Here is a 27,035-nt window from a genome sequence, read left to right on the forward strand (position 1 = left end):
ACAGGACCTGGAGTACAGCGCCTCTCCTGAGTGCTGCCCGCTGGGGCCTTCACAGGACCTGGAGTACAGCGCCTCTCCTGAGGGCTGCCCGCTGGGGCGGGGGTGCGCTTCCCAAGTGGCCCCTGGCAGGAACTGCACGACCCCCCTTCCCAGAGCCATGAGATGCATGTACTCTACACTTTGCGCAAAATGCCTCCTTGCTGACGTTAAAACTTGGAAAGTTACTTCAAAAGCCACGATACCTACACGCTTTGACCTTTTCAGATCAGCTACCACAGCCCTGGCAGAGCGTCAGGCCGCGCCCCCGCCAGCTCCACTCTCGGGACTCCCTGTTCTCGGGCCTCTCACCACAGTGGACCGCGTCGCATGCTGGAGGAGAAGCCTGCCGTCTCCTCCCACCTCAGCTACAGGGGGCTTCCTGGGGGCGCACCAACCCACCCAGGAACCAGACCAAAGCCTGAAACCTGCTGGCGCTGGGACCCAGCACAGCCGGCAAGTAACAGCAGGAGGAGCCTGAGAAAGCGGGTGGGGCTCCCAGACACCCTTCTCCTCCCTTCAGAAGGGGAGCGCCCTCGCAAAGTGACACACAGAGGCCCAGGGGGAACAAGCACGCGTCAGGACGTGACAGCGGTGCCCTTTCCCACCCACCGGCCACAGAGAGGGTCAAGGGGTGGGGCCCTGCTCCTCTGCTTCTGGGGCTCCTCCCGGCTGAGGACCAGAGGGGCTGGCAGCCACACCAGAGGCTGTTTCCTAGGGCCCCGCAATCACTCATGAAAGCCTGGTTCTGAGGAAAAACAAGACTAGAACGGTAAACACAAACTATCATTTTATATTCTTTCTTGCTCATGGTTCCCGGTACGTCTTAACTACGCTTTGCTCCCAGTCTGAGTGAGGGACTCACACACAACTTTCCAGCTACGCCCTGGGGACTGTGGTCTAGCGGACGGGCCGCCCACGGCTGAGCAGTCCCCCAGCTTCCGCTGTGCCCCCCACAGCACAGCAGACCCTAACCCCAGGTCTCAGCGACTCCTCTCTCGCTGCTCCGTCTCCGTTCAGGACTAGGATCCTCAGGCAGCAGTGCCCACAGCTCAGACCAGAAGAGGCTCTCTCAGGCCAGGAGAAAGACCTTCAGGAAAAGACCATGAAAAAAAAGTCCAACTCGAAATAACCGAGTTCTACACCTTCTGGAAAAGCTGAGACTCATCCAGCAGCGGCCGGGGCAGCAGGGAACGCCATCACTGTGCCTCAGGACGACCGGTCCAGAGGGTGGGCACAGATGTACGCTCGCTTCTCCAGCACCTGCTGGGACACCTTCTTGATCTGTTCATCTAGATTATCTGGGGAATCTGTGAGGGAAGAGACAGTAGATGATTTTTCAGCACTGTGAGAACAGAAAATCATGGGAGCATTTTCCCCAACAGTTAGCCTGCGGGTGGCCCACTGCCCTCCACGTCCTAGAAGTGGTCTGGGCTGTAGACAGAGGCTCCATTCTGAATAACTAACGGCTCATCCCGTTGACTCTACGCATCCGGGTCCCGGGGGAGAAGCCCTTGCTCAGTGGAGACCCATCTGCGAGTTAGGCCTGTCCCTGCAGGAGCCACGCCCTCTCCCTACTGCACGCTGATGGTCAGGCAGCCCCCGGTCAGACATGCAAGACCCCTGTGACCTCTCCACCACCCTCCAGCACGGGCTGGGCTCTGCAGGGGACACATGACATGAAGCCCTGAGGCCAGGACTGTGCGGGTCGGGAGGAGACTGGCTGCGGAAGAGGAAGGGCCCTCCAGGCGCACTGTGCCCATGAGCAGAACCCCGCACTGTTGGGGCAGCAGCTGGGCCTCTGCAGGGGGCATCATGTCCTTGCGACACAGGGAACGGCAGGGGACGAATGCTGCCTCACTCCTGAGCCTCCTGGGCGACACCAGCAGGGTGCGCGGGGCCAGACAGAGCTCCACCTGCAGCTCCTGCGCCTGCTGACGGGCCTGGAGGCAGCAGCCAGTCCCACCCCCCCCCCCAGGGCAGAGGCTGTTAGCAGCCCGCAGGCCCGGGAGCCTGGCAGGGCCCAGAAACCACTGGCTGCCGCCGTCCCCGGAATCACCCTCCCAGCCTCCCCGAGCAGCTCACTCACACTTGTCCAGCTGAGATAAGGTGAAGATATTCTGCGAATAGGCTTCCGTGCAGAAGGTGTTGGCCAACAGAACCTGCCAGAACAGAGGTCAGAGAGAACCCTGGGATCCATGGGCCGTTGGGCACCCCCTCCCTGGTGACCTCTAAGCTTCAGAGAACAGCTGGGCAGCTTGGTGGGGTCAAGGGGAAGCCTGGCTCAGAAAGCACAGAACAGGTTCTGGCTCAGCCCCGAGCTGGACTAGCTCTTCCCAGGACACACCTCTCAGCCTCTCTGAGCCCCTTTCTTCTCCCACGAGAGGGACTTCACAGTTTCTCAGGAACTGGCAGGCATTCATGAGTCCACACACATGACGACCCCACACACTGCAAGTGCCGTGTAACTGCACTGCCCCCAGCATGGCGGGGCACTAGGTGGGGACCCATCGCTCACCACCCCCCACCCCGTCCTCTCAGACAAACAGAGGGCTCTGTGTCCCGAGGAGCACGGCTGGACCGTCCCATCCCACGGACGCGTCCCAAGGAGCATGGCTGGACCTTCCGATCCCACGGACACGTCAGTGCTCCCAGCCCACAGCTCAGCAAGCCCACCACTGCCTCCCCTCCATGGTGCCTGGCCCCGCACTTCACTCCTCCTCGCTGGGAACATGCCGGGTGCCAAGGTGCTTGATCTGACTACCCCTCCCACAGGGACTCCTCAGCAGAGCTCTGCTGCCCACTGACCCCCTCCCTCAATCACTGGGCCTCGTTCAAGTGTGGCAGGAGAGCCAGGGGCGGGGGGCGTACCTCGTGGTCGTGGTTCCGGAGCCCGGCCCGTATGGAGCGGCTGGCCCGGGACAGCACGGCGGTCATGGCATACAGGTTGATGAGGATGTTGGCCACCCGCTTCAAGACCATCTGCTCCTCCACAATGGTCTGAAAACATAAGGGGGGAGGAGTTACCTGGGAGCCCCCAACACACAGTCCCTCCCTGGGCTCTCCTCACCCACCCAAGCCTCACTTCATGCCTCCGGGCAGAGGGGCTGACCCTTTTTTCCCTGTGGACTATGGGGCACTGCCTTGTGGCTGCCTCTGGTCTCCACTCACTGTCTAGATCAGGCCAAGGGCAGGCGGGACCAGGTCCCAGGTCCCAGGAACCAGACTGAGACCAGAGATCAGGGCTTCACACACCTTTAGCAGCAGAACAGGCCCAGCTGGGGCTTCCCTACCAAATGCAGTGACTTCTCTTCCCCTGGATGGTGTTCAACCAGCAGGCCCCCCTCAGCGAGCTGACTAGACCCTGGGACAGGCAGCCACAGCCCGCCCTGCTTCCCAGCTCATGGTGAGATTTCTTGCCAGGCCTGGGGGACACCTGGGAAGACATCCCCTCATGGATGCCGGCCCACTGCCACGACCCCCAGGCTGGAGCCCCTCCCCAGTCTGGCAGAGATACCTTGCCAAAGCGGAGCAGCAGCGTCTCCACAGTGCGCCCGAAGTAGTACACGTTCTCCTCCAGCTTCCCGGCGCTGTCCTGGGGGCAGAGGACAGGGCTCACTCAGCACCCCCTCCCGCCAGTCCTGTCCCCCTGGCCCGGGGTCTGGCAGGGGCCCAGGGCAGGCTGCTCTCCATCACGACAGGGTGGAGACAGGACATCAGCTGTCCCTCAGACTGGCCGGTCCTCCTCAACACCCCGGTCACATCTTGTCTGGGAAGGAGATCTCTTGACAGGCTATACCTGTTGGGCTCACTCACCGCAAGACTGGGGTGCACTGCTCCGAGATTCCCTGTCAGCCCCAGGTCCACGGTTCGACCAAAGGAGTCCCGGAGCCTCCGGCCAACGGTCTCCAGGACTGTGGTCACATTGCCCCGTTTGAGCTCCCTGCAGAAAGCCCACGGGCCCATGACCTGAGGCCCTGCCGCTCCTCCCACCGCCCAGCAACACAGCCCCACCAACAGGTGCCCGAGCTCTAGGGCGCCACCCTTCTCCCTGGCTGTGCAAAGCCACGAAGGACCTTCCTCCAGCCCGGGCTTGCTGGACGCCTGCTGACCCTCCCAGCCTGTCAGGGACCGGCCAGTCTCTGGGGGCCACACATGTGCTCCCTCCACAGGGAGTGGGGTCACAGCAGCTTCCAGGCCTTCCTGTCCCATGAAGTATTAGGCAAAACGCTCTGAACAACTGTCCCTGGGCTCCAGGAGTGCTTCCCAACTGCTGTGGCCCAAGGTAAGGATTGTGGGAAGAGGAGGAGGAAAGGAGGGAGGGAGGGAGAGAAGACAAATGGTCTCTCATTGGCCTTAGAGCCTGGCATCTGTTCAAGGAGTGTCTCTCATTCTCAGCTTCTGAATCAGGGACTGTCAGGGAGTGACCGCAGAGAGAGTGACCGCGGGCTTCCCTGAGCAGCAGGCCCCTCCTATCACCCTCAGGTGAAGGCCAAGCTCTAGAGCTCGGCTTTAAGGCCCAGCACTCACTGGCCAAGGCTGCTGCCCACCATCCTCTGCCCAGTCAGCCAGCGAATGAGCTGAGCCCTGAGACTGCTCTGCCCGCCCCCTCGTTATTCCTGCCAGCGAATGAGCTGAGCCCTGAAGGCTGTTCTGCCCGCCCCCTCATTATTCCAGGTGGGACCCGGGCAGCAGAGTGGGAATAGCACCTACTTGATCCTTGCGGTCAGGATGCGGCCGGCGTGCTGCAGGCCTGTCAGGGCGATGTACATCCGGAGAATCTCATTGGTTCCCTGTGGCCAGCGGTGCAGAGATCAGCAGCTGCCCCGTGGAAGTTGGCACCAGCAGTACTGCATGTGTGACTCCCACTCACCCACACCATGGAAGCCACTGCAGGCAGGGCTGTGACCTTTGACAGCTTCCTCTGCCCTCAGAGAAAGACCCAAGGTCCTCCGCAGCCTGGCCACCTGTCTCCCCTCCACCCCTCTTCTCCTGCTCGCCACCTGGCCCAGCCTCACCCACACACTGCTCATTCTACCCCCATTCACCCAGAGCTGGCAGCAGAGGTTCTGCCTGGCCCGCATGTTCCAGCTCCCTGTCCTCAGCCCACACAGCCCTGCTAGGCCTGGTCAAAGCCCCTTCTGCCTGAGGGCCACGTGCACTTGCTTCACGAGACTCAAGTCCCCCAGGAAAGGCACATCTCCGTCCCTCTCACCCCGGGTCTCTGCTTTCCTCCAGCTCAGTCAGTCTCTGCCGAGACCACCAGCACCCCGAGGTGGAAAGGTGTCTGAGGTGCCGCTGTGGCCTCAACCCCCCTTCCCTCCCCAGCCAGGTCCCTCCAGCCCCTCTGGGCTTGTGAACTCTCGAGAGACAACAGTGAGAGAGCAAGCAGGACCCGGCTGGGAAGCCCTCGGAGAAGACCCCCGAGGCCCTTCAATGCACTGGGAAGAAGGCCCGGACCCAGAGCACACGAGGCGGAAGCCGGGCCTCCACAGGTCTCTGCCTGTCCCATCACAGCCGGAGGAGCACCCTGGCAAAGACCTGCGGCGAGGGCCAGGAGGTGGAGCACCCTGGCAAAGGCCTGCGGTGAGGGCCAGGGGGTGCAGGCCCAGCACGAAGGGCCCTGGGGAGCGGGACCCCGAGTGAGCTGCGTGCCCGCCAGCCTCAGCCTCCTCATCAGCAGCACGGGTCTGGGCAGGGCTGTGAGGACAGGTAAACGAGAGCCCGCACAGCGCCTCGGCCCAGGGAGGGGCTGCAGGGCACGCACCTCGAAGATGAGCAGGATGCGGGTGTCGCGCAGCATGCGCTCGTAGGGGTAGTCCCGCATGTAGCCTGAGCCCCCGAGGATCTGCAGGGCCTCACTCACACACTGCCAGGCGGCCTCTGAGCTGAACACCTGCCACGGCCCAGGAGCAAGGTCAGCACAAGGTCGTCTGTGCCAATCCCGCCCAAAAGGAGGACCTCAGGACAGGGCGGAGGGGCTGGGCCTGGAAGCGGAGGCTCGAGGGAGAACTAGGCTTTGGGAACTGAGCCAGGCAGGAGTCCTGATCGTCACAGTCTCCCGGGGTGGCCCCGGCAAGTCCTGTTCCTTCCTTGACTTGCTGACCAGCTGTAGCTGCCCGGGCTGGGCTGGGCTCACCTTCACCATGGCAGCCTCAACGGAGCAGTCAGGGAGCCCTGGCTGGTCCAGCATCCCCGCGGTGAGGTAGGCCATGCTTTCCATGACATAGGTCTTCTGAGCCATCAAGGCAAACTTCTCCTGGAGTGTTCGGAATAAAACACAATCAAGAAACACTTAAATGTAATGAGACCCAAATCTGCCAACCAGCAGAGAAGGTAATTAAGTCCAAAGCCTCACGCTGCACAAGACAGCCCAGCCCTGGCCTGTGGTGATGCAGTGGATAAAGCATCGACCTAGAATGCTGAGGTCGCCAGTTCAAAGCCCCAGGCTTGCCTGACAAGGCAGTGGTGCAGTGACAGAGTGTTGGACTGGGATGTGGAGGACTCAGGTTCGAGACCCCAAGGATGCCAGCTTGAGCACGGGCTCATCTGGTTTGAGCATAGCTCACCAACTTGAACCCAAGGTCGCTGGCTCAAGCAAGGGGTTACTCGGTCTGCTTAAGGCCCAAGGTCAAGGCACATATGAGAAAGCAATCAATGAACAACTAAGGCGTTGTAACGAAAACTGATTAATGCTTCTCATCTCTCCGTTCCTGTCTGTCTGTCCCTATCTATCCCTCTCTCTGACTCTCTGTCTCTGTAAAAAACAAACAAAACAAAAAAACAAAACAAAGACCTTGGGCTTGCCCAGTCAGGGCACATGTGGGAGTTGATGCTTCCTGCTCCTCTAAAATAAACTTTAAAAAAGGCAGCCTTGTTCCCAGTCACTGCCGAGTCACCAGCACAGACCCCAGAAGCACACACGCACCACTCACACAGCGTGCGACCTCAGTACCTGAATCAATCCGAACTCACTGAGCTTCCTGTTGAACTGCCTCCTCGTGCAGGCGTAGTCGGCAGTCATTTCTGAAGGAGAGCAGAGTTTAAAAAGAACAGTTTCGCCTGACCTGTGGTGGCGCAGTGGATAAAGCGTCGACCTGGAAATGCTGAGGTCGCCGGTTCGAAACCCTGGGCTTGCCTGGTCAAGGCACATATGGGAGTTGATGCTTCCAGTTCCTCCCCCCTATCTCTCTCTCCTCTCTCTCTCTCTCTCTCTCTCTCTCTCTCTCTCTCTCTCTCTCTCTCTCTCTCTCTCCCCCCCCCCCTCCTCTCTAAAATGAATAAAAAAAAAAAAAAAAAAAAAAAAAAGAACAGTTTCCTGGTTGGCCTAAGGTGACTTCCTAAGGAGATCGGCATAAGCTTTTTTCCTGTGTGCGCCCTGACCAGGAATCAAACCGGCAACCTCTGTGCTCTGGGACAACGCTTCAACCAACTGAGCTATCCTGCCAGGGCTTCATCTTTATTGGTTTTTAGAAAGACAGAGAGAGGAAGCAAGAGAGGGGAGCAGAAGCATTTATGTTGTACATTTTTTGGCTGCTTATTGTGTGTGCCCTGACTGGGGATTGAACCTGTAACCTTGTTTCGGAACGATGCTCTTAACTGACTGAGCTAACCAGCCAGGGCCTCATCATTACCTTTCAAACACTGACACAGGAGCTATGTGAACTGGGTCTGCTGAGACCAAGCACCTGAAAGGCAGAGCCCCGCCTGCTGGCGAATCCAACCTGGAGGAGGCACCCCCATTCCCAGTGGAGCCCACAGCAGCAGACAGACACGGAGTCGAGTCCCAGTGGGAGTCAGACACAGGCCTGACTCTGGCCCTTGTTCTTACAGCTGGCAGCCTAGGCCAGCGGCTTCGCCTCCCTGAACTATAGCCCGGCCTCACAGATTTGCTGTAAGGGTTACAGGGGGCCCTCGCCAGTTAGCTCAGTTGGTGAGAGCAGTGTTTTTATAACCGCCGGTCCACAGACCAGGCTACCAGAAATTTTGTGCCAGACCACCTAAGAGTTAACTACCCTCATGTTGTGTGAAGATTACAGACCCAGTGACCGCAGTTGAATTCTCTTATGCTGAGAGTGATTTCTGCATTAGCCATTCCTGAAATAATTCTATTTTCACTGGTCCCCAAATGTAAAAAGGCTAAAAACCTCTGGATTAGAATGTTGTCCCAAAACAAGGGCGCAGGTCAGGGAACACGTAGGGAGCAGCCAGTGAATGCACAACTAAGGAGAACAATAAGTGAACGCTTCCTTCCCCGCCCCCTGCCCCCAACCCTATTTCTTTCTACAAGAAATCAATCAAGCCTGACCAGGCAGTGGCGCAGTGGATAGAGCATAGGACTGGGACGCTGAGGACCCAGGTTCAAGACCCCGAGGTCGCCAGCTTGAGTGCGGGTTCATCTGGCTTGAGCAAAAAAGCTCACCAGCTTGGACCCAAGGTCACTGACTTGAGCAAGGGGTCATGGTCTGCTGAAGGCCCGCGGTCAAGGCACACATGAGAAAGCAATCAATGAATAACTAAGGTGTCGCAACAAAAAACTGATGATTGATGCTTTTCATCTCTCTCAGTTTCTGTCTGTCCCTGTCTATCCCTCTCTCTGACTCTCTCTCTGTCCCTGGCAAAAAAAAAATCAATAAATAAAAAAAGGAAAAGATTACGTGAGATGCAAGTGGAAGGCGCCTAGTACCATGTTGTGCCCCAGAAACACCCAGACAGGAGGGGCTGCTCACACCTGTCACAGCTGTTTGTCACCAAAGCAGGAAGGTGGCACACTTTGAAAACCTGGGCCTCTGGCCCCAAATGTATAGTTGTGAGCAGGCACTGTGCCAGGGCCCAGCTCTGAAGGCACCCAGGGAACATGGCAGCAGCCCATCCAGTCAGCAGCCCGACCCTACAGTCCACATTCTCCAAACACTTTCACGTCGCAGGTATGACCCGGTCACAGACCACTCCCGTGTGGGCCTACACGGTAAACAGACACCCACATGACACATTTCCGGGACTTAGGGTCTCATCAGAGGCTCTGTACCCTTTGGGAGAGGCTGACCTGAGCACCCTGCAACTCCTGTACTGAGGAAACTCCAGATGGGGGAGATGTCCAGAGGGCTCGGGGCCTGGGGAGCAGCTGGGCAGAGTGAGACAGCCCCGAGCCTGGAGTCTATGGGGCAGGTTTGAGGCCCAGGTGCCCCTCTTGGGCAAAACACTCCCTGAGCCTCATTCTCCTTGTCTCCGAAATGGAGGTAAGAACCCCAAACAAAGCCTTCCTGTCCCCACCTTGCCCTGCACTCTGAGAACTGCATGAGCACCCAGTGGTGTGTGGGCCCGGGGACCCCAGCACTGCAGCCAGGACCCTGCACCCCCTGCGGTCACCTCCACAAAGCTGACAGGGTAACGAGGTTCCGTGAAGGGTTACATTCACTGACAGAGGAAGAAACAAAGAAAGACGGAGAGGCCAGGGGATCTGGTTCCTCCCCCACGTGGAAGAGTCACCGTGGACATGGCTCTTGTGAGCGCCAGGGCTAAGGTTGGGTATCTGGCTCACACCTGCTGTCCACTACGCAGCTCTCAGTGGTCAGAGCAGCAGCCCTACCCATCTCTGACAGGGCATCTACTGCCCTCCTCCCCTTAAAACATGAGCAATCACCCTTTAGGGACAGGTGAGTCGATTCTCTGGTCTAACCCAGTGATTTTCAACCTTTTTACCCTTGGGAGCCGGTTACAAAAGGATTATTTCAGGGACCGCTAAGGCAGAGATCACCCTGAGCACCAGCGAATTCAACTAAGGTCACTGGGTCTATAATCTTCATTCATCAGAGTGGGGAATTAGTTGGCGGACCAGCACAAAATCTCTGGTGGACTGGTCCACGGGCCAAGGTGGAAAAAGACTGCTCTAAACCAACACCCAGCACCAAACTTGAGGACAACTGTGGGTCCGGGTGGCCAGGCTCAGCACCAGCCTGCCTGAGGGAGTGCCAGGGCCTCCGCCGGATGAGGAGCAGGGCGGGGCTGTGCTGCGAAGGGCTCCTGTCCCTGACGTACCTACCAATCAGTTTCTTGAGCATCCCGGCCACAGCGCTGCCCATGCTGAACCGCCCGCTGTTGAGGATGTTCATGGCCACCTGTGGAGAGAGCACGGGGCTCACTGTGGTCCCACAGCCTCCGGGTCCTGCTTGCCCACATCCTGCTGGGAAAGCCCAGCGGCCCCGGGGGGCCAGAGCTGACAGAGCGCCCAGTGCTGGTCGAGTTTTCCCAGGTTTGACGACAAAAGGCAAGTCTCTGAACAACTGTCCTAGCAGCTGGGTGACAGCATCATCCTGCCTGTTCTCAGATGGCAGGGAGAGCCTAGTCCCACACTCAGACCACACAGGAAACGAGGTCAGCCCGTTCTTGACCTGGTTCTCACAAACATACCTGGAGTCACCCCTCAAAACGAGCTGGACAACCTCCTACGAAAGACCAGGCCGTTCCTGGCCCTGGGGAGAGGACAGGGGCTCCATCTTCCCTCTGCATCTCTGTTCTCTGCTCTGTGTATCTTTTGGGCCCTCTACCCGAGTCACAACCACACCCACAGCACAGACTGCTGCTCCCCAGCCTGTCCTCCCACCTCCACGGCCCTGTGCCCATTCGTGGGGCGGCCTCCTGACGGGAGCCCGGGCTGACAGCACCAGACTCTGGACACCCCGGAGGGGAGGGCGGCCCTGCGTGCCCCTGCTTCCCAGCCACAGTGGGGGGGGCACCAGGTAAAGTCACTCACCTAGGCGAGCAATTCGGACAGGGAACAACAAAAAAGACACATAACCCATTTTAGAAATCATCAAAAGGATTTGAAAACACATTTCTCCAAAGACAGGAGGTGAGGAAACACGCAAGAGTCCCCAGGGTCATGCACGTCAACCACACTGAGACGCGACCTCACACACGGGACGGTGTGTGGACCACGTGCTGCCCCTGACGAGCTCAGAGGCGCCTGCACAGTGGCCTTGCACACTCAGAGACCCAGAGTAACCACGCGTAGTGGTCTGACGTGAACACTTTCTGACTAAAAGCCATTCATGGTGGGGAGTCAGGTCCTAGGCCGGTACTTCTTGGTACTTTTCCCTAACAAAGGCGAGCCTTTACTGACCTGAGCTACCTGTGGTCTCCTGTGCATCTACCAGAGGAAACCTCAGAAATATCAAAGTAATTTCCTTGTTCCAGGACCCCTCAGAGGACAACTGCTACACCAGAGCGGAGCCCACAAAGCCCCTCACTGTTATTATCACGGTAACTGTTAACTACCTCATTCACAGACAGAAGTGTAGTCTCTTCCCTTCACCTTTCAAACAATCCAGTTCCTGCTTTGCTTTCTCCCCCTCCCTAACCCACCACCAGGGGGTTTCATGTAACCCTCCCCTCTTCCCCTTCTGACTCTTAGGATAAAATAAGGTGCAGGGCTCTGGCTGGGGGGCTCACTGGATAGAGCACCATCCTGGCATGGAAAAGTCCTGGGTTTGATCCCCAGTGAGGGCACATATGAGAAGCAGTCAACGCACAAGTGGAACTACATGGAACGATGAGCTGAAGTTTCTCTCTCTCCCTTCCTCTCCCTAACAGAAACTTCTTTTTTAAAGGTGCAAAACTGCCATTCTCCTGAGCATTTTCTCAATCTGTTAAATTTTTGCTGCACAATTCTCAATGTCAATTGAGAACTGGTGATTGTCATCAGTTTGGCTCAAATAAACTAAAAAACTCCTACAGGTGTGAATATTTCTTATGTTGACAACTATATATTTATGTACTTTTTAATTTAATTTTTAGTTAGGAGGGGAAATAGACTCCCACATGTGCCCTGACCAGGATCCACCCAGCAAACCCATCATGGGTCAATGCTCAAGTACCAAGCTATTTTTAGTGCTTGAGGCTGATATGCTCCAATAGAGCCATCCTCAGTGCCTGGGGCCAAGCCACTGGCTGCAGGACAGGAAGAAGGGCAAAGGGGAGAGAGAGTGGAGAGACGGAGATGGGCACTTCTCCTATGTGCCGTGACCGGGGATCGAACCTGGGACATCCACACACGGGGCTGATGCTCTACTGCTGAGCCAACCATCCAGGGCCATAAATCCCATTTCTATGAAATGTCAGAAAGAGGCAAATCCACAAACACAGTGATTGCCAAGAGATGGGGGAGGGGAAGTGGGAGGGACGGCACTTTTCCTGGAGTAATGAAAGCGTTCTGGAATTAGACTGTGGTGATGGTCATACAACACAGGGCACAGAGTCTAAAAACAGACTAAAAACCACCAAGTGCACAATTGACATGGCGAGTTTTATGTTGTATGAATTACCCGTCAGTAAAAATGAAACAATAAATCTGATGAAAACACCCTTAGGGCCTCGGGGCCCAGGGCTGGCTTCTCCAGGGCCTGCTGCCCACACTTGCTGGAGGGAGGGGTCCTGTCCCTAACTCAAAGCAAACAAGCCTTGGTCATACATGCCAACCTTACATGCCAACTACTCTGCACCTGACCCACAGGCATGAACGCAGGACCGAGTTCTACCCACACCCCCTCACGGGAGTCATGCTGACCACTGTCCTGTCCACACTGCTGGTTTCCCACGAGGAACCACGCACGTCACCTGGCTAGTGCAGGTGGCCTGCTGTGAGCAGGGGACAGACAACTACACCCAAAACCACACAGCAACTCACCTTAAACCCGCCGCCAACTTCTCCTAGGACATTTTCAACAGGCACCTTGGTGTTTTCAAAATGGACTTCACAAGCTGAAACACACAAAATCAAAGACCTTACATGCCACCTACTCTGCACCTGACCCACAGGCATGAAATGCCATCCACTCTTCATTCTACATCTACTGACAGGACAACAGAAAGACAAGGTTTCTTTCCACGTGAGGCTCGTCCTTCAGTTACGGAGATACACTATCAGGAGAATGTTGTAACGAGTTAAAAGCCACGGATGACATAAGCACGGCATGGTGACAAATGGAGGTGGGGCTGGGTGGGTAACCATCTTTCCTCAGGGTCATGTCAGACTTCCCTGGCAGGGACAGTCAACCTTTCTATATCTACCGCCCACTTCTGTTTCTCTGTTAGTAGTAAGACTTTCTAACCGCCCACCGGTTCCACAGTAATGGTGATTTATAAAGTAGGGAAGTAAAATTTACTTTATAAAATTTATAAAGCAGAGTGACAGCAAGTTAAAGCATATAATTACTTACCAAGTACTTTATGTCAGATTTTCGCTAAGTTTGGCAGAATAAATCTTTATAAAACTTACTATAGTTAAATCTATCTTTTTAGTTATACTTTGGTTGCTCTGCTACGGCCCACCATGAAAGCTGGAGCGCCCACTAGTGGGGGGTAGGGACCAGGTTGACGACTACTACCTGGGGTGGGACCTGAAGGAGGAAGAGCAGAGGGAGACCTCAGAAGCATGGCAGCAGTTTCTGATGCCCCCCTCTGCAGAGGGCAGTCGCTCTGACCTCACTCTGCTGCACAGCCTGCGCGGTGGCTCTGTGGGAGGAGCAGGTCTGCCTGTCCTGACCCACGACGCCAGGTCTGGCCAAGGGACTTGCAGAGGAGCCCTCATGTGCTGATCCAGTCTGGCTGGGCCCCTGGGCTCCCGTGATCTGGGGTGAAAGCATGCTCCAGCACGGTCAAGAGAACACAGGGCACGTCTGACCCCCGCCCATGGCTCCCAGGACTACCGGAGCGAGTGAGCGCCGAGTCCCGGTGTGGTTTCTCAGGTGGGCACCACAGCGATGCAGGACTAGCAGGTCCTAAGCGAGGACGCAGCGGACATGCTGAGGGAGGCGGAGGTCAGTGGGAAGAGCACAGTGAGCGTGAGCAGGCCAGGCGAAGGGAGGGGCAGGGAAGGGACGGAGGCTGCCCTACGAGTTCTCTGACAGAGCCTCTGCACTCTGTCACATAGAAACGGTGGCTTCCAGCAACCAAGGCCAGAGGAAAGGGAGGCTCAGGACGGGAAAGTCGTGGCTCAGGAGCCAAGTGGTAGCCGAACCCAGTCTGGGCAACCAGGACCTGCTGACCTTCTACTCTGAGACCACAGCTGAGGCTGAGCAGCTGGTTGTCAGATACAATGAGATGCCCATCTCTCTGGCCAGTGGGTCCCATTTACGGCTCAAGCACAGGGGCTGTGAGGCCAGGCCCTTCTCCTAAGAACTCCTGTTTCCTCACAGGCTGCCAGGCATGGGGAGGACCCTTCTACACCTCCGACCTCACCTTGTGCCACTCGACTCTCACCGGGCCCCTGCATGATCCCAGTGGTGTCACCTGTCCAGACCTCAGTGTGGCCAGTGCCCCCACAGTGGTCACAGCGACAGCCCTGCTCCCTCCACCACAGTCACCCTGGCCACCTCCTCCCCACCAGCACCATGAGCCCTTTCTTAATCTCAGGGCCTGAGCCTGCTCCTTCCTGTGGTGGAACACTCACGACCCAGTGGGCAGCACCAGCCTCGGTGTCAACATCACAGCAACGACCGACTGACGTGTGGGCTCCCTGTGCACTCAGCGTCGTGCATCCTAACACTCCCTCCTCACCTCGCCTCCAGGAGCGAGGTTCTAGCAACATCCCCTTCCTTCAGGTGAAAAGAAAACTAGCTTCTTCAAGGTCGCAGAGGTTGTGGCAAACACACCACCCAGAACCCAGAGTGGCCAAAGACCAGGAGGGACAGAAGTGGGTCTGGAGGTGCCGGCACGGTATGCAGTCCCTGCAGCACTGACCCCCACGGTCTGAAGGAGGACAGCCACGAGGGAGAGTCCCTGAGACCCCACTGCCGCTCTGGGAGGCTTCGGGCCACTCACAGACCCACTGAGCAAACTGAGAGCCGAAGGTACGACAGGCAGGTCTGGAAAGGGAGGAAGGAGAGTGAGAGAAGGGAGGAGGTTCCAGGCAGGGACACAAGAGTTCCCTGCAACAGATGTGTCCACCATGCTCCCTTACCAGGCTGGGGGCTCCATTAGATGGGGACTATCTCACTAGCTTTATTTTCTTATCTATATTTTTTGTCTGTGACAGAGAGAGGGACAGATAGGGACAGACAGGAAGGGAGAGAGATGAGAAGCATCAATTCTTTGTGCGGCACCTTAGTTGTTCATTGATTGATTTCTCATATGTGCCTTGACCGGGGGGCTACAGCAGAGTGAGTGACCCCTTGCTCAGGCCAGCGACCTTGGGCTCAAACTGGTAACTTCAGGGTTTCAAACCTGGGTCCTCTGCATCCCAGTCCAAAGCTCTACCTACTGCACCACCGCCTGGTCAGGCGAGTCTTACTGGCCTTAAATCACCGCTGCTCAGTGCTCTTTTTAATTTTTAATATGCAGTATTATACAGGTTATATGAGTTCTTGGTGGACAATAATGTGATTTGATATTTTTTAACTTATAACCACCACACAAATTGTAGCATCACTTGTGCAAAGTTATCACAATATAATTGACTCTTTTTCCCCTCCCTGGTCCTTCATTCTCCCACACTCTCCCTTCCGGAATGCTCCTTTGGTCTCTCTTTCTTGGTCTATTTTTGTTTTTGTTTTGCTTATTCATTTGTTTTTTTGTAGATTTCACATATAAGTGAAACCATGACCTTTTCTTTCTCTACCTCATTTCACTTAGCACAATATATTGTTGCAAATAAGATTTCATTCTTTTTATTGCTACACAGTATTACACACACACACACACACACACACACACACACAATCTTTATCGATGGAGACCATAATTGTTTCCATATCTTGGCTTTGTAAATAATGCTGCAGTGAATATAGTGGTTGCATATATAATCATTCTTCTCAGAACTAGAACAAATAATCCTAAAATCTATATGGAACAAATAACTTTGATTAGCCAAAGCAATCTTAAGAAAGAACAAAGTTGCTGGTATCACACTCCCTAATCTCAAACTACACTGCAAAGTTATAATAATCAAAACAGCATGGTACTGACATAAAAGCAGACACAGAGATCAGTGGAACAGAACAGGGAGCCCAGAAACAAAGACTTGCTTATACAGTCAACCACTGTAGAACAAAGGAGGTAAAAATACGGTGGGCCCTGGCTGGTTGGCTCAGTGGATAGAGTGCTGGCCTGGCATGCAGACATCCTGGGTTTGATCCCCAGTCAGGGCCCACAGAAGAAGCAACCATCTGCTCCCCCCCCCCACCCGCCCCTCTCCTCTCCTCTTCCTCTCCTGCAGCCAGCGGATTGACTGCTTCGAGTGTCAGCCTCAGGTGCTAGAAACAGCTCAGCCCCAGACAGGGGTTGCCAGCTGCATCCCAGTCCAGGCATACGCAGGAGTCTATCTCCTCTTCTCTCACTTAAAAAAAAAAAAATTACAATGGAGTAATAAAAATCTCTTAAACAAGTGATACTGGAAAAATTGGACAGATTCATACAAAAAAGTTAAACTGGACCACTTTCTTACAACACATACAAGAATAAATTCAAAATAGGTTAAAGACTTGTAGACCTGAAACCATAAAATTCCTAGAAGAAAACATGAGAAACAAACTGACTTCAGTCTAACACACAACCCCGGAGCAAGGGAAACAGGGAGAAGTACACACGGCCCCGTCAGACTGAAAACCTGCACAGCGAGGACCCTCAACAGAACAGGAAGTGTACTTGTAAATCATAAGGGGTTGGTATCCAAAACATGTAAGAATCTCACACAAATCAATGACAAAAAATAAGTCGACAGAAAAATGGGCAAAAACATAAAAAGATTGTTTTCCAACAAGGACAGAGAAAAGAGGCTCCACATCACTAATCATCAGGGAAATGCTAACCAAAACCATGAGCTACCACCTCACATCAGTCAGAACAGCTATTATCAAAACAGACAAGGTGCTGGTGAGGGTGTGGGGAGCAGGAAACCCTGTGCACTGCTGCTGGGGCGCAGTCCCTGCGGACAACAGTATGCTGATCCTCAAGTAAGTAAACGCAGAGATAAGGGTATTTACTCAAAGAAAACAAGAATGCTAATTCAAACACACACGCCCTATGCTCACTCAGGGTTATTTACACAGACACCGTCTCATCCTTGATTGGGCTAAAACACTTAAGTGTAGTCAAAACTACTTAAATCTCACTATCTTGACACTTAGATGGGATAAGGGTCTCTGTGTATCTTTCTGTCCCTTACACACACACACACACACACACACACACACACACACACACACACACTTACACACACACTCACACACACGTACACACACGTACACACACACACACACTCACTCACATACACACACACACACACACACACACACACTTACTGTTGGAGCCGCGGATGCCTAACTTATCCTCAGGCTTCCCGTTAGTGACCCCTCCGAAGTCTCTCTCTACTATAAATGCTGTAATTTTGTCTTTCACTGAGCTGTCAGAATCAACAACGCTGGTCTTAGCAAACACAGTGAAAACGTTGGCAAGTCCTCCATTGGTGATCCAGACCTGAGGGGAAAAAGCACAAGACCTTGGAGAAAAACAGTCGTGAGCCACCTCTAAGCCCTAACTCTGCCACAAGACACGCTGCTCCCCCATCTTTGGGCTAGAAAAGCCCTTGGCTCTGGGGAGCCGAGCCTGTACAGGCAGAAGATGGGGGTCTCCCCCAGTCTCCCCAGAGCAAGGATTTCCCAGGAGACAAGGGGCCATGGTGTCAGGGTGTATGTGGGAGGTAGTGGGGAGCAGCCAATGGCACTAAGATAACTCAAGCTCTAGCACCAAACAAGCGTTTCCTCAGGAAACGGGGTTGGGGGCAGAAAGGAGCAAGGAGAGAAAGGGAGAACAGAGATACAGACGTCTGAACAAACTACAATGCGCCTGACCAGGCGGTGTCGCAGTGGATAGAGCATCAGACTGGGATGTGGAAGGACCCAGGTTGGAGACCCCGAGGTCGCCAGCTTGAGTGCAGGCTCATCTGGTTTGAGCAAAGCTCACCAGCTTGGACCCAAGGTCGCTGGCTCAAGCAAGGGGTTACTCGGTCTGCTGTAGCCCCCCGGTCAAGGCACACATGAGAAAGCAATCAATAAACAACTAAGGTGTTGCAAAGTGCAACGAAAAACTAATGATTGATGCTTCTTATCTCTCCGTTCCTGTCTGTCTGTCCCTGTCTATCCCTCTCTCTCTCTCTCTCTGTCTCTGTTAAAAAAATAAAATAAAAAAACTACAATGCATGGAACTTGGATCTTAATTCCAGCCAGTGTGAAAGATAGAAAGGTATATGATAATCAGAAATCTGAATGCTGACTAGATAGTAAGGAATTATCAATTTTTAAAAACATGATGATGGTAAACCTTTCTTTTGTGTGTGACAGAGATAGAGACAGAGGGAAGGACAGATAAGGATAGACAGGTAAAAAGGGAGAGAGACAAAAAGCATCAACTCTTTGTTGCGGCACCTTAGTTGTTCATTGAATGGCTCCAGTTGCAATGGAGCAACGCCCTAGATGGGCAGAGTATCGCCCCCCGGTGGGCATGCCGGGTGGATCCCAGTCGGGGTGCATGTGGGAGTCTGTCTCTGCCTCCCTTCCTCTAACTAAGTACAAAGAAACAAAACAAACCCCCATATTCTTGTCTTTGAGAGACACAGGCTGAGGAGGAGGTGAGGCTGACAGAGAGGGCTGGCTGAGAGCTAACAGCTGTGAGGCTCGTGAGGGTGCAAAGAGGTTCACTATACTCAGCTCTTGTTTCAAATTTTGCATCATGAAAACTTGCCAGAAAGAAACACCCAACAGCAGCTCAGGGCTGGAGCTGTTATTATGGAGCATGTGGACCATGGAGTCCAACTCCGGGGCTGCAGTGCAGCTCTGACCCTGAGCCCAGGGCGTCTGCTGAACCTCTGAGATGAGCCTTCTTCCAAAGCAGCAGCGTCCACCCCAGCGGTGAGGTCAGAAGATGGACGCAGCCTCGGCAACCCTGCTCTGTGGAAGCGGCCCATGGGGGGTGCTGAAGTCAAGACTGGGACCCGTGAGAACACAGAGCTGTACCTTGGAGCCATTGAGGACGTAGTGCTTCTTGTCTTCACTCAGCGAGGCCCTGGTCTGGATGGAGGCGGCATCGCTCCCACTGTGGGGACAGAGAGAGGCTGCTCAGGAAAGGGGTGCTGGGAACCAGGAGTGGCTGTGTCCACATGACAGGCAACCCAACACAGGAGCCAGCCAGCTCATCAAACAAGGGCCGGTCATGCACTCGGCTCTCCTGGCTGCCTGCCCTGGCTCCTGCGACACGGTGGCAGCCACATTTTCTACCGAAACAGGTGGCAGGCTGCACAGCCCAGCCCCTGCTGTCTCACCAGATACGAAAGTGGCAGTGAAGACATGGGCTCAGACTCCACTGAACTCCTGTGTGATGAGCTCAGGGCCCAGGTTCCCACGTGAAGAAGGAGCAGACCTGTCCTTGGAGTCCTGGGCCTACGCCAGCCTCATCACACCCTAGCTGTGAGACCCGGATCGTCAGTGAACTCCAGGTGCTCATCCCTGAGACAGGGACAGTACCACCCACCTCCACACTCTGAGAGCTGCTTCAGAGCCTGAAAGCACACGTCAGGCGTGTCGCATAAATAACTGGGTGACAGGTGCTGTCAGCTACGGCATCTCATCTGTAAATCTCACTGGCACAAAAAAATAAAGGCAAGAGAACTGGCAAAAAAGTTGGCCTGACCAGGCAGTGGTGCAGTCGATAGAGCGTCGGACCGGGACACGGAGAACACAGGTTTGAAACCCTGAGGTCACCAGCTTGAGTGCAGGGTCTCTGGCTTGAGGGCGGGATCATAGACATGATCCCATGGTCTCTGGCTTGAGCCTAAAGGTTGCTAGCTTAAAGCCCAATGTCGCTGGCTTAAGCAAGGGGTCACTCACTCTGCTGTAGCCCCTCCCCCACCACCAAGGCAAATAGGAGATGCAATCAATGAACAACTAATGTGCTGCAATGAATTGATGCTTATTTCTTTCCCTTTCTGTCTGATTCTATCTGTCCATCGAAAAAAAACAAAAAAACAAACAAAAAAAAAGCTGCCCTGGCCGGCTGGCTCAGAGGTAGAGTGTCGGCCTGGCGTGCAGGAGTCCTGGGTTCGATTCCCAGCCAGGGCACACAGGAGAGGCGCCCATCTGCTTCTCCACCCTTCCCCCTGCTCCTTCCTCTCTGTCTCTCTCTTCCCCTCCGGCAGCCGAAGCTCCATTGGAGCAAGGATGGCCCGGGCGCTGGGGATGGCTCCTTGGCCTCTGCCTCAGGCGCTAGAATGGCTCCGGTCGCAACAGAGCGACACCCCAGATGGGCAGAGCATCGCCCCCTGGTGTGCATGCCGAGTGGATCCTGGTCGGGCACAAGCGGAGTCTGTCTGACTGCCTCCCCATTTCCAGCTTTAGGAAAAAAAAAAAAAAAAAGCTGCTGAGCCAACTCTTGGAAGGTTCCAGAGATAGAAGCACCATCAGCAGAAACAAGCTTCTCCCCCTGCACCCTGGAAGATGCTGTCCACGGCACCTTGCGCCAACAGGCAAACCTGGCTGGCTCCGTCAGGCAGAAGGCGGCAATGTGCTCCCCCGACGCCAGTTTGGGCAGATACTTGGCCTTCTGCTCCTCGGTGCCGGCCAAGATGATCCCCTAAACAGACAAACAGGCTGACATCAGCTGGGGGAGAAGACAGTGTGACACGGCTTCTCAAGGGAATCACGGCTTCACACCTGAGGGGACAGAGTTGAGCAGGCAGCAGCTTGAGGAGTGTGGGGGGTCAGACTCAGGAATTTCCATCACAGCTGCTCTGCTTCCTGGCTGGGCTACTGGGTAGGGGATGTCCCTCCTGAGCCTTCACCTCCTCGCCTGCACAAAGATAACCCTACCCCCCAGGGTTGGCTGCACGATACAACGTGGCGGGGGGGATGCTGGAGCCACACCTGGCATAAAGAAGGTGCTCAGTCCACGTAAGAACCACCCCAGGCCTTCCCAGTGCCAGGGGTGAGTCCACACTCCCCGCCGCAGGACGGCGGGAGCACACGGCTCCAGGGGCTAGGGGACCAAGCTGCACACTCAGCTCACTCTGGTTTCTACACTGAGCTGAGATGGCCCAGGTCACGGGACTACTGAGAGTGGCATGACCCTGCACCTGCCCTGAAAGGCCGCGAGGCCTGGGGTAGGAAGCGGCACCAGCAAGGGGACGGACTCGGGCTCCCAGTGAGGGAGGCTCCCGTCCAGCCTGCGTGGAGGCAGCACCAGAACTGGCCCCCAAAGGGCGGGTGAGAGGCAACGGGGACAGGAGGCCTGACAGGGAGGGGACGTGCAGTGAAGGCCACTCCTGTGTGGGACTGCCCACTGCACGGCGGCCGAGGGGGTGTGCACGCATGAGAGCTGCACGGCAGGAGTAGGCGAGGCGCCTCCCAACCAGGGCAGGGCCCGGTCCCTCCCTAGCAGGAAGAAGCACCCAGACACCTGACCTTGAGCCCGATAGCCTGGTGTGCTGCCAGGGTCACAGCGATGGACGCGTCCAGGCTGACAATCTCCCCCAGCCGCGCATACATGGTGTTGGAGAGGCCCAGGCCACCTGGAGAAGCAGCAGACCAGCTTTACTGATGGTCCAGCCCCAAATCCCTCCGGTCAAAGGCGAGGGCTGTGCTGGTGCTGTCTGACTGTAAACGTGATGCCAGGTCACCGTTTCAGTAAGAGGACACCAGCCCCATGGACACCACCCGGAGCAGCCCTGCACAGCCTTTCAGGCTCTTTCTGGGCCTGTGCGCAGACTGATGAACACAGTTAACAGAAGCCAGCGTGTGGCTGTAAACAAGCACTCCGGTGGGTCAGGTCAGTGTGCTGCAGATGTGCCTTGCGCCCTGCAGCCACACACCTCCCTCCTCTGACCAGGATGCACGGCCAGCCTAGGGGAGCCTGGTCCGGACACCAAGCGCAGTGGCTCAGGAGCCGTCCTGTGCCCAGGAGAACCCCTCCGCTGCCCACAGGGCCCACCAGCACAACTCCCGCACTGTCTCTGACGCCCTTCAGAGGGGGCAGCGCCGGGCCCCACGGCTCTGCCTGCCCACCGGCCGTGGTCTGTACCACACTCACCAACCAGCACCCCGCCCCGCAGTTAGCCGGTGGCAGATGTTTCTATCCATCCCGGAGCTCACAGCTCGAGCCGGCCCAGGCGGCACCTCCCAGACCCCTCTGAACAGAGCCCTTTCAGAGCCAGCTGGCCCCGGTGGTCTCCGTCACCCACCGTCACCCACCGTAGTCCTCTGGGACCTGCAGCCCAAACAGCCCCAGGCTCTTCAGCTTCTCCAGTGTCTCCTCCGGGATGCTCCCCTCCTGGTCGATCTTCCGAGAGTCCACTGCCAAGAGGAAACATCTTGATTAAACAAAATACAAGTTATGCTTACACAAATAAAAACAATTTTTGAATAGTATGCAATCCTTGTGTCCAAAACTTTAAAACTGGAAATTATCTAGTCATGGTGACTTTAGCATGTGTTCAATTTTATCTAATTATCCCTGAAAGGGCTATATTTTGAACAATCACCAGGTTGTATTATGCTATTCACATAGATCTATTCATTGTGTGGAACTGCAGCAAAATAGACATTAATGAGATGTAAACTTTCCTGCATACAAAATCTAAATGATTAAAAATCATTAGTACCTCTGGAAAATTAGAACATAAGTACACAACTCCCAGAACTGCCCTAGATAACAAACTCAAGGCGGTGTCACCCTTGAGTTCACCACCTTGTTTCCAGGGACAAGGACTCTCCCACCAGAACCCACATCCTGACAACAGCTATCTAACTCTGACACTCACGTTCATTAGAGAAAAACTGAGTAATTGTTAGCAACAGTTTTATAAGTGTACACTTCTGTATGGATCAAGTTAGTGTTTTTTAAATTGCCAACAAATTAAACATGACTATTATAAATTTTAAAAATCACCGCAATCTACACTAATACATTTTTATATACATGGATCCCTAATGACAAAAATGGATTCCCCAAGTAGAGTCCAAACTCCTCATTTTCTATTTACTTTTACAGTTTTATTTTTCCCAACAGAGACAGAGAGAGGGACAGATAGGGACAGACAGACAAGAAGGGAGAAAGATGAGAAGCATCAATTCTTCGTTGTGGCACCTTAGTTGTTTGTTCATTGATTGCTTTCTCGTCTGTTCCCTGACCAGGGGGCTGCAGCAGAGCGAGTGACCCCTTGTTCAAGCCAGAGACCTTGGGCTCAGGCCAGCGACCATGGGGTCGTGTCTATGATCCCACACTCAAGCCAGCACTCCAGGCTCAAGCTGGTGAACCTGCGCTCAAGCCAGTGACCTTCAGGATTCCAACCTGGGTCCCCCGGGCCCCAGTCCGATGCTCTATCCACTGTGCCACTGCCTGGACAGGCCAAACAAATATTTCTAAATAACAAAAGCTACAACTAATCAACTTTTTAAACCAGCACTATATCAAGAATTAATGATACAGAGCAGCAGTTCTCAGAGTGCCTGGGGGCCTGAGACGCCTCCAAGGAGTCCTTGGTGCCAAACTACCTTAGTAACAGTAGTGAGATATCCTATGCCTTTTTAATTCAAATTCTGTCCGAGTGCACCGGGCAGCTTCCAGGACACTGACCCACAGCACAGACTGAATGTACACAGACATGAGTTCAGCTCGACTCCTCCTGCTTCCAGAATTCTCACACCTGCGCTGCACATCACAGCAAGTCCAATATGAAAAGATTCACAAACCATACATGTTACCAGTTTTCACTTTTTTTGTTTGGAAATATTTTTCATTAAAAATAGTTTGCTAATATGTAATGGGTTTATTTTTAAATAGAGTAATACATAAATGCAGTTTTTAAATTTCTCAGTGTTAATTTCTAATGGGACACATATTTGGTGGATAAAACCCACATAAACAAGAACCTTTGGGGTCCTCTGTGTTGGAGGAGCCACTGTCATCACTGCTCCCAGCACTGGTGACCAGTCCACAGGAGGGTCCTGCCACCTGCACTGGGACCCTCACTGCAATCTGCAGCCTGCTGCTGGTCCACACACTACCCCCGGATCCTAAGTCGAGAGTCAACTCTCAGAAACATTTACAGCAATTTCAAACTGCTACTCAACCATGCACACACAGGCTACACTTCATAAGTCCTTGGCTTTTTCTCACTTCATTTTTCTAGTCACCTCATTTTATTTTACAAAGGTTCAGTCTACAGCACTTTGGAAGTTTTTAAAAGGTTCCTTCATCATAGATACATTCAGAAACATTGAACTAGCCGTCTTATGAGCAGTCACTGTGGTAGCGCAGTGGATAGAGCATCAGACTGGGATGCAGAGGACCCAGGTTCGAAACCCTGAGGTCGCCGACTTGAACACAGGCGCATCCAGCTTGAGTGTGGGCAAGCTTGAGCACAGGATCACAAGCTTGAGTGTGAGATCACAGACATGACCCTATGGTCGCTGGCTTGAAGCCCAAGGTCACTGGCTTGAGCAAGGGGTCACTCGACCTATTGCAGCCCCCCTGGTCAAGGCACATATGAGAAAGCCATAAACAACTAAGGAGCCACAATGAAGAATTGATGCTTCTCATCTCTCTCCCTCCCTGTCTATCTGTCCCTCTCTCTGACTCTGCCTCTGCCAAAACAAAAATTAAAAAAGTCACTGCGATCATCTTTATGGCAAAATATTGTCAGTAAACACCATTTCCCCATGATAGCAACACCCAGAGAGCTTCCCCTCTGTATATAGCTCCTAATATAAATACCAAAGCATCGCCCTTAAAGCAGAGACTGGAAATGATAAGGAGGAGACTCATACGCACCCTCTTCAGTGAAGAACTTTTCTACAGGTCCCACAAACTGATTGATTTCATTAAGTTCACCTTGACTAACTTCTGGAAATGGAAAAACGTCTTTCTAAAAATGATAAACACGGTAAAAATTAATTTTCAGCAACTTTCCACAGTGGTACTACCCGTCACAAAGGAAGAACACAGACTCGCTAGATCCCATACTCGGTAGGCAGGACATGACTAACTGAAGGGATCAGATAGCAAACCCCGGAAGGTGCTGAAGATAGAGGGGCGGTAGGACAGTCTCCAGCACCTAGACACGTCTCCTCCCCTTCTCACGCAGGTCCACCACTGACTGTGACAGCTTTCCTCACCACTAACAAGTCATGATGATTTTCCCGTGACACAGAAAGAGCCCTGAACTGACGTTTTAAAGCCTTGGGTTCTGGTCCTTGATCTGCAGCTACCTAATCGTGTGGCCTTCACCAAATCTCTACCTGTCCATACTTCCATTTTCTCACCCATAACATGCAGGTGGTAATCATTCAAAGCAGCTTTGAGAATCATGGAAGGTAACTGGTGTGAAAGCTCTCTACTAAAATATAAAAATTTACATTAACTATTTTGTGAGTTTAAAGGTGCTGCAGTGACAGGAGCACACGTGGTTACAAGGTCTGACATCTTGTCAGGTGTCAGGTGCCCACTCAGCTGGGCGCTCCAGCCTCTGCTCCCCCTGCTTGGTAACATGTTACCTGGGTTGAGTGTGCACCATGCAGCCTCTGGTTGGGGGGAAATGGTTTCCTAAACTTTAAAGACCTAACTGTGGCCTTCCTAGCAGGGCAAACCACGGTGGGTCTGAGTGAGTCTCTGGTTCTGCATCTTTCCTGCCAGGTGACGACGTTACTGCAACGTTCTAAAGAGAAACCAGGGAAATAACCCCTCACGCGCTCCAGTACCAGCCTACAATTCACCGAGGCTCAACGTGCTGCACACAATTTTCCTTCGGTCTGCAGGACACCTTCAGGAGGACCGAGTCTTGTTTTTACTGCTATTGTGTAGATTAGCAGTGAGGCCAGAGCTGAAGTGACCGGCCCGGGTCCCAGGACCACGCGCGAAGCCAGCACTAACTGCCCTCCTGATGCCTCTGCATCTGCACAGGGCCGTGCACCGTGTCCTCCGGGAGGCAGAACCCATCACCAGCTCCACTTTCACGGAACAGAACCGAGGCTCTGTCGCGGAGCCACGCTCAGATCCCGGCCTCCCCGCTGTAAGAGGCCGCCGAACGCTGAACGACCAAGCTGCCTCCACTGGGTGGGGACGAGCTGAGTCCCGACGCGGCAGCGCGACCCGCGGGACGCGTGGGTGCGGCGGGCACGGCGCCTTCGGGCCGGAGGAGCCCGCGGAGGAACCGGCGGGGCCGGGGACGCCCGGGGCCGCTCCGAGCTGACGGCCGAGCTGGGTCAGGTCTCGGGGGGAAGCCCCGCTCCTCGGCGCCCGAAGGCTGAGCTGGGTGCTGCCCGAAGTGACCCAACCACAGTCTCGGAACCCCCGCCGGGAAACAGGACACGAGGCCGGGACCCGGGGTGAGCACGCCGGCCGTCGGCGGGAGGACAGCACGGAGCGGCGCCGGCCGCTCCTGAGACCCGCGGAGGCGGAGGCGGGGCCGCGCCGCCTTACCGTCTCGAACTTGCCCAGGAAGAGCTCCTTGGCGAAGGCGTGGACGGCCGGGCTGGTGCGCAGCGGGCGCCGGCTCACAGCGCAGACCGCCAGGGCCCGGCGGGTGCCCGCCGCCGCGGAGCGCAGGAGGAGCCCGCAGCCGCTCATGCCGCCGTCAGCCGCTCTCGCACCTCTCAGCGCCTCCGTCGCGCGCCCCGGCCGGCGCCTCCCGGTGACGTCATCGGTCCGCGCCGGCCGCCGCCGCCATTGCGCGTGCGCGGCCTCCCACTGGACGTCGGGGGCGGGGCCTCCGCCAGTGAGGTGGTCTCGCGTTCAGGGGGTCGGGCACGCGAGTAATCTCGCGTAGAAAGAGCCAAGGTTGTTTCCTAAGCGCCAGCCCCGGGGGACACGGTGCGCCGGGACCTGCACCGAAGCCCCGTCGCTTCTCCTTTCCTCCCGCCCGCCTGCCGGGGGGACGCAGGGACTCGAAGGACAACAAGGTGTCGTCCCCTGGCAGCGCCGCGCCTTCCTCGTGCGCCGCGGCCCGTGACAGTCACAGC

General features: G+C 55.0%; 1 protein-coding gene across 1 annotated transcript; it reads right to left on the reverse strand.

The window, feature by feature from the left end:
* Positions 1 to 809: 809 nt before the first annotated feature.
* Positions 810 to 26,692, reverse strand: ACAD9 (acyl-CoA dehydrogenase family member 9). The gene is made up of 18 exons (XM_066347413.1): positions 26,497 to 26,692; positions 24,850 to 24,943; positions 22,269 to 22,370; positions 21,483 to 21,589; positions 20,555 to 20,655; positions 19,044 to 19,122; positions 17,334 to 17,508; positions 12,722 to 12,795; positions 10,079 to 10,154; positions 6,992 to 7,062; positions 6,176 to 6,295; positions 5,804 to 5,932; positions 4,750 to 4,829; positions 3,853 to 3,979; positions 3,554 to 3,631; positions 2,908 to 3,036; positions 2,126 to 2,198; positions 810 to 1,346 (listed from the first exon to the last, which is right to left on the reverse strand). Exons 1-18 carry the CDS (start codon positions 26,641 to 26,643, stop codon positions 1,246 to 1,248), a joined length of 1,863 nt encoding a protein of 620 aa, XP_066203510.1. The 5' UTR covers positions 26,644 to 26,692; the 3' UTR covers positions 810 to 1,245.
* Positions 26,693 to 27,035: the final 343 nt, after the last annotated feature.

Source organism: Saccopteryx leptura, chromosome 8, assembly GCF_036850995.1.
Source record: "Saccopteryx leptura isolate mSacLep1 chromosome 8, mSacLep1_pri_phased_curated, whole genome shotgun sequence".
Taxonomy (NCBI): domain Eukaryota; kingdom Metazoa; phylum Chordata; class Mammalia; order Chiroptera; family Emballonuridae; genus Saccopteryx; species Saccopteryx leptura.

Coding starts and splice junctions, on each gene's coding strand:
- ACAD9 (XM_066347413.1), bottom strand. CDS start 26,643: ATGAGCGGCTGCGGGCTCCTCCTGCGCTCCGCGGCGGCGGGCACCCGC. Junction 10,155..12,721: donor AAGTTGGCGGCGGGTTTAAG/GTGAGTTGCTGT, acceptor CTCTCTCCACAG/GTGGCCATGAACATCCTCAA. Junction 1,347..2,125: donor CTTATCTCAGCTGGACAAGT/GTGAGTGAGCTG, acceptor CTTCCCTCACAG/ATTCCCCAGATAATCTAGAT.